We start from the raw sequence: 11,363 nt of genomic DNA, 5'->3' as shown, positions 1-11,363 counted from the left end.
TACCAAGGCTATGTAGGGGCTCCTTGTTTTTACCAAGGCTATGTAGGGGCTCCTTGTTTCTACCAAGGCTATGTAGGGGCTCCTTGTTTCTACCAAGGCTATGTAGGGGCTCCTTGTTTCTACAAAGGCTATGTAGGGGCTCCTTGTTTCTACAAAGGCTATGTAGGGGCTCCTTGTTTCTACCAAGGCTATGTGGGGGCTCCTTGTTTCTACCAAGGCTATGTGGGGGCTCCTTGTGTCTACCAAGGCTATGTGGGGGCTCCTTGTTTCTACCAAGGCTATGTGGGGGCTCCTTGTTTCTACCAAGGCAATGTGGGGGCTCCTTGTTTCTACCAAGGCTATGTGGGGATTCCTTGTTTCTACCAAGGCTATGTGGGGGCTCCTTGTTTCTACCAAGGCTATGTGGGGGCTCCTTGTTTCTACCAAGGCTATGTGGGGGCTCCTTGTTTCTACCAAGGCTATGTGAGGGCTCCTTGTTTCTACCAAGGCTATGTGGGGGCTCCTTGTTTCTACCAAGGCTATGTGGGGGCTCCTTGTTTCTACCAAGGCTATGTGGGGGCTCCTTGTATCTACCAAGGCAATGTGGGGGCTCCTTGTTTCTACCAAGGCTATGTGGGGGCTCCTTGTTTCTACCAAGGCTATGTGGGGGCTCCTTGTTTCTACCAAGGCTATGTAGGGGCTCCTTGTTTCTACCAAGGCTACTTGTGGGGGTACTCTGTCAAACATACGGCCATCAAAGGAGAACCAGAACGTTCACTCTCTCCTCACTGACAGACACACACTGTCAAACACTGTACACTACTATAAATAACGTTGAAAAGTTTAATTTAACTGTACACACTACTGGGTTTAAGATTCCACCATTACTGAATGAGCCCACTAGAGGGGGCCAGATAATTTAACCTTGCAGCTTGATTGGTTCATTTCAGACCGGGGACCTTAATGCCACAATCCTTAATTCGTTTTTCAGCTAAATGGTAGCCCCGTCACACGGTTTGCTATAAAGCTAAAGGATGGTGCAGGAGAATTGTTACCACTCTTCAATCATAGATGGAGAAACTGTATAGTAAAGTAACACATGGTTTGATTACATACACTGAGTGTACAAAATAGTAGGAACACCTGCTCTTTCCATGACATATACTGACCAGGTGAAAGCTATTATCCCTTATTGATGTTAAATCCACTTCAATCAGTGTAGATGAAGGGTAGGAGAGAGGCTAAAGAATAATTTTTAAGCCTTGAGCAAATTGAGACATGGATTGTGTGTGTGTGCCACGGAGGGTGAATGGGAAAGACATAATATTTAAGTGCCTTTGAACAGGGTATGGTAGTAGGTGCACCGGTTTGTGTCAAGAACTGCAACACTACAGGGTTTTTCACACTCAACAGTTTCCCATGTGTATCAAGACATCCAGCCAACTTGAAAACTGTGGGAAACATTGGATTCAACATGGGCCAGCATCCCTGTGGAAAGCTTTCGACACCTTGTAGAGTCCATGCCCCGACGAATTGAGGCGGTTCTGAGGGAAAAATGGGGGGTGCAACTCAATATTAGGGAGATGTTCTTAATGTTTTGTACCTGTATGTTGAAGCTATCTATACATAGTTTGATTACGAAGACGTTGTTTACTAATACTGGTGTGAAACATCTTTATTCTATAGTTTTGGTTATGATGTACTGTAGATAAGACAGTAGCATTAAGCTAATGAAGCATTGTAGAAGTGATTTTCCTCAAGAATCAATACATCATTATTTTTAAATGACAAAAAATAGCTGTTAATATCACAGATTGTACCTTCAAGGGTCGATGTCTGATATACAGTGGCTGAATGAAGGTTATTCTGTCAGATTTAGATTTCTTCATATAAACCAATCGTGGAGTTTGCAATCCTTTTAGCTAGCCTTTAGGCAGCATAAGCAACATGTTGTCAGTACATGCATCATACATGATGGACTAGATAAGTGCATGTACATGTAACTGCCAAAATAAAGGAAACACTTTAGTAAATTAGGGATACAAAGTATATTGAAAGCAGATGCTTCCACACAAGTGTGGTTCCTAAACATCCCATCATGCTTAGGATCATGCATAAAAATGCTGGGCAGGCCATTATTTTGGCCATTATTTTAGCTACCATGGCTTTTCCCACATAGGATGACAATACCCCCATCCACAGTGGTCATTTAATGGTTTGATGAGCATGAAAAATATGTAAACCAAATGCTATGGCTGTCTGCCACCAGATTTCAAACCATTTGAACACTAATGGGATATTCTGGAGCGGCACCTGATACGCCGTTTGCCACCACCATCAACAAAATGGAATTTCTCATGGAAGAATGGTGTCACATCCCTCCAATAGAGTTCCAGACACTTGTAGAATCTATGCCAAGGTGCATTAAAGCTGTTCTGGCTTGTGGTGGCCCAATGCCCTATTAAGACAATTTATGTTGGTGTTTCCTTTAATTTGGCAGTTACCTGCATGCAATGGTAGAATTCCCTCCTCTCAAGAACTTAACATGTTAATGGTATTACTACGTTATGATATCAAAGGTCTTGCGTTGGACAATTTGCATAATTTAATTGAGATTTTTGTCAGAACCACCCCTTAGCTTTCAGGCTTATTAAATCTGTGACTGGGTGTCTTTGCATCAGTAATGAGGTAGCCACACACACAAACACACACACATGCACTTTCAAATATACAGGGCTTCAAACATCTGAGACTGCCCATCTCCCTCTCTAACTATCAGCTCTGATTCAGCCAGATAGAGGGATCCGACTTATCAAACTTGACAACACACACTCTAACCAATCAGAGAACATACAGTATGGAACTAGACCCAGGAATATCATTATCTGAAAGTAAAAGTACAATTACCCAGGCAAATGGAAGTCTGGAGAACCTATTTGTGTGTGTCCAGAAAGAGTTAGCTGGTTATGTGTGTGTGTGTATGAGGTCTTGTGTGTGTGTCTCCAGAACTGGTTAGCTGGATATCTCTGTTCTGTTCTGTTCTGTGCATGGACTATGCATGATGATTAACTCTCCATCCCTGTGCTCTCATCACTACCCCCAGAATTTTACCATGACATTCAGGGGGTCTCTATTTTTTTCACAGGACTTCCTATTTTTTATGGGCCTACTTTGTTTTATGGGCCTAATAGTAAAGTCATGTATTTTAATGGTAAACATGTATGACCTTTTAATGTGGCATGAACACAACCAGTCAAAAGTAGTTTTGTCCACTCAAATAATTCCAGCATCCAGACAGTGCACTGTGCACCTGACAGTTGATGAAGGAAAAGAGACATCTGTTAAAAAACATTTGGCGATTGTCATTAGGCCTACATTCTTGTCGCCTGACTTAATTGATGTGTCTTGCTGACAAATTGGCAATTTTTGTAAGTTGAAAAGTCAGGAAAATGAAAAAGGGCTGAAATACTTGATGGAAATAGCCTACAGCTGTGTCTGTCCCGAGCTCAGCAGCGCGGGAAACTGTAAGGCTGGCTGGACCCACAGGCGTAGTATAGAGATGAATGTGGTTGAAACAACCTGAACCAACTGTCACTGGTTTGAACCATGACAGAGAAGTGGGGGTGTTGCTTTAATTTGGAATAAGCTTTTATTTTACTGTAGCAGGACAAAATTGCATTACAAATATGAGAATGGTTAAATTGGAGGGTGTTGGTTTAATTTGGAAAAAGCTTTATTACAGAATTGTATTTCTAAACTCACCACAAACTATCTATAGTAACCATAGAGTGTAGCTCAGTAACACAAATACTATATAATCGACTGGGCTAAATGCTAGTCATATCGGTAGATAACCAACGTCATGGTGTATAGCAGGGTGGAGCCAATTCCAATCGAAATTCACTTCCTGAATTGACAATAGCCCATTATGCTCTGTGAAGACAATATCAATTCACTTCCTGAAAATGACCAAATTCAAAAAAGGAATTGACCATGGTGTTAAGCTTAGTCACGTCAGAGCCAATGTGTTGCTTCGCTGACCACCTTGCTATCATAGTATAATATAAGCACTAAGCAGAGAGTATTGCTCCCAGACCCTTAGAAGACAGGACTGCAACAGACAGAGGCCAAGCCATTAATTAACCTATTTACATGAATAACACAGCCCACGTGGTATAATCTACAGCTGCGGTCTGAGGCTCTGCCTGCGTACCAAATGGCACCCCTTTCCCCTTTATAGTGCACTAATTTTGACCAGAGCCCTATGGGGGAGTAGTGTATGTGTGTGAGAGTGCGTTCGTCTGTGTCTGTGTGGACAATGTAAAATGCCCACAAGCAGTTACACTGACACTTTCTGACAGTAACAAATGCCATGGGCATAGTTATTGGACCTAGAGATTAGGCAATATGGGGGGGGGGGACCTTGAGAAGTCAATACCATAAACATGTTCCAGTTAATAGTTACACCCATTTTTCACTCTCTCCGTTCACAGAAAACATAAATGGTTCTCATAACTCACTGTACGGCGACAGGCTTTAAATTTCAAGCCTGTCGGGGGGGGGGGGGGAGTAAGACCGTGAAAGTCAATGCTGTAAGATTTTACCAGTTTATAATACCACCCATTTCTCACAACCTGTTCAGCCGTTATACCACACTCAACACATTGACTAGGCTTCGTGAGAGTCTCCCCTTTCCATAGTGGGGTCATATTAGTTTGTATCCCAAACGGTTCGGATGCTACAGACAGAAGTTGGCACATTGACGGTACCGACTTCAGACAAGTCCCGTGGGGCTTATGGGTTTGTAGGCTAAACCATTCGGATGCTACAGACGTTTTCGTGAGAAGACCAATTTTAGGGATTTCTCCTGGTCTAACAAACAGCCCTGTAGCTCTGCCTCTTTCCACCTCAGATGCGGAAGGCCGACATAAGCGGATGCAGTGGAATGAGACGCAGCCCATGTAACAACAACAGAAATATCTCTATCTGTCAATCTACTCTAGGTTGTTAAAATCTTTGTCTTTCTAATGTCTACTTCTCTTTTTGTCCTTGGAAGAGTCATTTTTACTTAAAGCGGCAATCAGCGGTTGAAACAATATCAAAGCCAATCCCACCCCAGTTTCGGTAAAAGGTGAGGGATGGGGCTGGAGAAATGTAACCACTTTCAAATTCATAGAAAGAGATATGGATGCAAGGACTGACCATTCATGATATCAACATTTGTTTTAACCATGTTTTGAGGCTATAGTGCTTGTTTAAACTTACAAACATTTGAGTTAAACAAGCTTATATTTTGGTTTATGATGGTTTATGACAGTTGAACTAAGTGCATTCTTTGGGAAACAATGGGTACATATAATTAATTTGTAAGTCAAAAAAATGATGTAGCAACTGCCCCTTTAACTACAGTAGGTAGTCCCACTGAGGTCAGAAGACCTCTTTCCCAAGGGAGAATGACCGACCACTTGAAGAGTGACAGATCTGGTTAATAAAACGGTATAGACACTCAGACACCCAAGTGTACAATACTGTCAGCATGACCTAAATTTATCTCTTGAGCTCACAGCTGCTGTCTTCTTCTAACACTGTCAAAGCCTGTCGGGATCATAAGAATACAAATAAATGCTATTAAATGTACTGATATAAATTGAATGCTATAATGCTAAATGCTTATATTGCTAAAATATGATTTCCATGGTTTTCTGTGTCTATTGCTTCCTTAATGATCATGTTAGATATTTAGACAGCCCTGAACAAGGTCAATTGATTGCCTTTTTCCCCAACGTGATAGCAATTTTAATTTTAATTTTACTAGGCAAGTCAGTTAAGAACAAATTCTTATTTTCAATGACAGCCTAGGAACAGTAGGTTAACTTACTTGTTCAGGGGCAGAACGCCATATTTTTACCTTGTCAGCTCAGGAATTTGATCTTGCAACCTTCCGGTTACGAATCCAATGCTCTGACCACTAGGCTACCTGCCACCCCAATTTAGGCCAATACTATATTCGGCATGCAACACATTTCCCAATGTACTAATTTGGTACATACACTACCATTCAAAAGTTTGGGGTCACTTAGAAATGTCCTTGTTTTTGAAAGAAAAGCAAAAAAAAAAGGCCAGTTTTATTGCTTCTTTAATCAGAACAACAGTTTTCAGCTGTGCTAACATCATTGCAAAGGGGTTTTCTAATGATCAATTAGCCTTTTAAAATGATAAACTTGGATTAGCTAACACAACGTGCCATTGGAACACAGGAGTGATGGTTGCTGATAATGGGCCTCTGTACGCCTATGTAGATATTCCATTGAAAATCAGCCATTTCCAGCTACAATAGTCATTTACAACATTAACAATGTCTACACTGTATATCTGATCAATTTGATATTATTGTAATGGACAAAAAATGTCCTTTTCTTTCAAAAACAAGGACATTTCTAAGTGACCCCAAACTTTTGAACGGTAGTGTATATCATAACAGCTTTTCAGATGAATAATCCAATTATCTGTCTCCATCTCCCAAACATAATTACAAATAAGATTGGTGTACCTAGAAGTTATCTGGAGGTCAAAACCACATGCAGCCAATAGGTTTTCACCAATGGCCATTTTTTTTAAAACTCAGCTAGCTACAAGACAACTGGAGAAATCTAATTCCAGCTACAGTCAGGTCACGCCTCACTCTCTCCAGTCCCGTATGTGTAACACATCTCAGAGTAGGAAAGTGCTGAGCGCTGAGAAAATGTATTCCTACTTTTATGGGTAAGAATAAAAGTTATGCCTAAAACTTCTTAAGACCTTTAGTCCTTTCAATAAACCATAAGGAAGACCTTATTACGAGCTGTCCTAACCTGTTTGAAGCTGCCTGGTGCAAGCAGATGGCTTTCGTGAATCTGCCTGGGCCATGCCATAGATTGGATAATGATTTGGAAATGATCAAGTTGTATCAACCAATCACATCGCCTGTCTGTGTAACAGAGGTGGTTGTGAGCCAAAATACAAATTAGCCTTCTCTGCAAGATAATGGACAGTATTCTTCTTCTTGTTTTTCTTCTTCTTCAGTGAACCAGGCTTGTTTGATGATTGACCTTGCTTGAGACCTGAAGACTTGCATTAGCTAACCAAACTAATATTTAGGCTTTAGCTCAGCCGGCTAACATAGTCTTATGGTATAAAGGAGACCAGGGTTAGACACCCGGTGCGTCACACTGGCAGTATAAACTCTCATCAAGCCAATGGTGACTCATCTGAACGGAGGGAGTTGACACTTGATTTAGGATTTGTCAGTCTCATTCAAGCTCATTTTGACATCACTCGCCACCTTTGAACTTTCTGCTACAAATTTGGCTCCTGCTTTGCACCAGTCTCTACAGTTCACCTGTTCTCCATGAGAACTTCTTTTGAGGCCATCAAAACTCCACCAACTCTGTCATATCGAGCACGAGTCTTCAATGGTTGAAGACCAAGCACTCCCACCACGTTGTGGAGCCCCAAATACAGATCGTTCTTTCTGACCGAGATATTTTCCGCACTTCAAGCACAGATGCACAGAGCTTCTTGTGCCATGTGGGCCACACACAGCGATGGGTATTGATGGAGTAGCTGTACCATTCAATTGCCTCAGGTCATCACTCAATAGAGGTCTGGTTATGCTGCAGGCGGTCTCTCTGTGTATTGGCTAACAGCCCCTATTGCTAGAGTGAGCACAGAGGGATATGTGCTAATCATGTTAATGGTAACTAAAACCCAAAGGACAGCCTGGTAATTGGTTGGTTGGCAACATCAGTTTTCTAGTATTCACATGGTCTGAACAAACCTTGAGTTATCACACACACTGGGGACCTAAGGAGCATACATGACTGTACATGTGAGAAGTGATATTTTGATTTAGGCTACTATAGCACATATCATTGATAGATAATTATTGCTGGTGCATTTTTACCAGCCGCCCCACAGGAAATGAAAGCTGAGGGTAGACAGAAAATGCTTTCCACAAACTGCAGTATAACATCATCATCTGTCTGAACCTATAGCTAGTCTCCAGTCTTCCGGTACCCAAAGCACCATCTGATACGTCCATTCATATTGTCCACAAACTTCAATCCAGTTGGCAGCATGGGTTGAAAGATTTGAATGAGAATGCCAACTTGGCATTGTGCCAAATGTGTGCCCACAGTGAGTCTGCTAATGTACGAGATGCCAGGAATACCCTAAATCATTGTATAACTCTGTGTTGTTATTTTTGTTGCACTGCTTTGCTTTATCTTGGCCAGGTCGCAGTTGTAAATGAGAACTTGTTCTCAACTGGCCTACCTGGTTAAATAAAGTTGATATAAAATAAAATAAAATAAAATAAAAATCCTCTCTGCCAGGGAGGACAGGATGTCGATCTTCCTATTCCTGCCATGCAACTCCCTGGATTCCTCCGGTGCCCCGTTGAGTTCTTTGTCCTCATCAGAAGACACAACATAGAGGTTGATCTGGGAGTTGGAGCTCTCCAACTGATTACATGGCATTGGTATATCAATGGGGCATGCGGTTGCATATTAATTCAAACCCAGTACATTGATTTGAATCCCCGACATCTTTTAGCAGTGATACCATCTGCACTATGCTGCAAAACTGGAAAAGTTTATGTTTCCCAATGTGGTGAGCAGAGCTGTCCAGGGTTCTGAAATGGTCAAATGTGGTGAACAGAGCTGTACATGGTGCTGAAATGGGCCAATCTGACATTTATTGGGGCTGTACCCGGATCTGAACAGACCGGCACTGTCATTTAACCCAATAATTTCACACATCCCTGTCATGTTCAGTTTTACAGTGCCATATAAAAACTTTTCTTTCACCCTTAATTGTTTAATATACACTGGGTATACATAACATTAGAAACACCTGCTCTTTCCATGACATAGACTGACCAGGTGAATCCAGGTGAAAGCTATGATCCCTTATTGATGTCACTTGTTAAATCCACTTCAATCAGTGTAGATGAAGGGGAGGAGACTAGTTAAAGAAGGATTTTTAGGCCTTGAGACAATTGAGACATGGATTGTGTAGGTGTGCCGTTCAGAGGGTGAATGGGCAAGACAAAAGATTTAAGTGCCTTTGAACGGGGTATGGTAGTAGGTGCCAGGCACACCGGTTTGAGTTAAGAACTGCAACGCTGCTGGGTTTTTCACGCTCAACAGTTTCTGTGTGTTTCTAATGTTTTGTACAGTCAATGTATACCGTTGGTGTAAAGTTATGGTCTGATATTCACATAAAAACTTCTCCTATACACACACAAGCACACATACACACACACTTGAGATCATTGTGAGTACAGGTTGGGGCTGGTTGAGAGAGAGATACAAAAGTGGCCAGTAATTGGGTCTTACATCTAGTGTTTACTTTGTGCATATTTCATGTACAGTATGCCAAATGGTTAATTCATGTAACGGTACCTTGGGGGATATATGGTGTCACCTCATTTTTAAGAATTCTGTATTCACAACTGCATGGACATTGTGATGTGTTGTAGCACATCTTGGCCATCATACAGTACGTAGCTAGCAATAGCCTAATAGGTTTAAATGCATTCATACTTTCATAAGCAATTCAAACCACTCTAGAAGTTATTCAAGCAGATAAGATCGCTGTAAGAGTGCTGCACTAGTATTCACTCAGCTGGCTCTGTGGTTTATTATCCAAATAAAGCAATAATGGAAAGCAAGCAAACATCCTTCAGTTCCAAGGTTTCGGTGATTTCCTCAAGGCAAGCACTTCCTCTCTTATGTAGTCTAGTGGTGGTGGTGGCAGTGGTAATTATGAAGACAGTTCTTGATAAGCTTTCATTTGACGGGAATGGGCGGGCCACTACAACATCCCTTTCAGTTCACTTATGCAAACTAGCCCACTGTTGTACACCGGCCCGGGGAAATAGCCAACGGTAGGCTTCCTGCGGAGAACGCAAGCGTGCGTCCGGCTCCATTCCTAAACCCAAACAGACGTGCTGACTTCGAAGCTTTGCCGCAAAAAAGGAGACAGCAGAAAGAGTGTGCAGAAAGAGTGACTACTGGCCATATGTCAACGAAGGGCAGAAAGTATCACGAGAGAGTATCGTTCTCCGAAGAGGAGGATGAACAGTGTTGGAAAGAGGAAAACGGCTGTGTGGATGTACATTACCTAAAATCCGTCCAAACAATTCGGGATTCGTCTGGATATTATGCATATAATATGTGAGTAGACAAACCTATTATCGGCGCCACTTAGGCTGTAGAACTCATTGGAGGCTAAATAAAGTGGGCAGGTGAATTTAGATATGCTACTGAATATTTGTGTGGTTTAAAAACTTTCCATAAAACTGTTGATATTGAATGAATCATTATTTTAACACACATGCTACTTTAAATGGACTGTTTTCTTTCTGCCTTTGGTCCGATTAATAATCCTAATTTCTCATGTATTTTTGGAAAATTAAGTTTATTCATATCTGTTGCACTGATATGTCATATAAAGTCATCCAATACGAAGCCTTCAACTGGTAGCCTAGTGCAATGATGTTGTTTTGGGCCATACCAAAATTAGAATTTTATTCATATAAAATTTAGCTGCATCTTTGGACATTGGCAGTGTTTGTGACAATACTTGCGCCACCTTGTGGATAATTCAGTCAGTGGTCATAGAGAGAGAGAGAGAGTACAGAAAAGAGACCATGATGCTGCTGTTCAGCATGGATAATGCATAAACCTACAGGTAGCCTACATGTCTCCTACTTTTTGTATCATGTTGAGACTCACTCAGCGATGTAAAAATGCTGAAACAGCAGACATTCTAATTAATCTCATGTTCATATGCAGGCTACTACATAACTCGCATGATTCAGGTTGTATTATGTGCCTTTCCTGTTTTCAAATCCCATTTACTTAAGAATACCCATTTACTTAATCCATTCCACACACACAGATCACATTTGAGAAGGTACAATGACTCTGAGACAGCATGATTTCTTAGGCCTCATCTATCTATTGTCAACATTGATGATATCAATGTTTCGCTCATTTGCAGGCATCGCTCATTTGCAGGCACTAGCTCTCTACTCTATTTTGTTATGGCCATACATCAGAGATGATCATCTAGACAGGATGTCAATCTAATACACTCTGCTGTGTGTATAAATCCACTCCAGTCTTCAGAGGTTCTCCATATGGTACCCATTAATTAACATGTTATCATGTGTCACACATGGTGACATAAAGTGGGCTAATATGGGTGATTGCTCTGCTTTATACTATCTTATCCTGGTGATACTTGCTTTGGGCTAATACATTAAATGTAGCACAGGGCTTATGGTAAGTAGTGCAGTGTTTAACATCATCCTAACTATGGAATAACATTGTCAGACG

At 41.4% G+C, this 11,363-nt stretch overlaps 1 protein-coding gene across 2 annotated transcripts in view; it reads left to right on the top strand.

Annotated features, from left to right (window-relative positions):
* Positions 1-9,771: 9,771 nt before the first annotated feature.
* The window catches only part of LOC139574489 (short transient receptor potential channel 3-like), a 47,238-nt gene continuing 45,646 nt past the window's right edge, over positions 9,772-11,363 (top strand). The window contains exon 1 of one of the 2 annotated variants that reach the window (XM_071399131.1): positions 9,772-10,196. In XM_071399131.1, the coding sequence (XP_071255232.1) occupies positions 10,042-10,196 (155 nt within the window). In that variant the 5' untranslated portion in view covers positions 9,772-10,041. The remainder of the gene's footprint in view (positions 10,197-11,363) is intronic. The other variant, XM_071399130.1, reaches the window with a different exon arrangement.

The sequence above is a fragment of the Salvelinus alpinus genome, chromosome 4 (assembly GCF_045679555.1).
Source record: "Salvelinus alpinus chromosome 4, SLU_Salpinus.1, whole genome shotgun sequence".
Taxonomy (NCBI): Eukaryota; Metazoa; Chordata; class Actinopteri; order Salmoniformes; family Salmonidae; genus Salvelinus; species Salvelinus alpinus.
The sequence above is the reverse complement of the archived record's forward strand: the minus strand, read 5'-3'. Positions and strand labels throughout refer to the sequence as shown.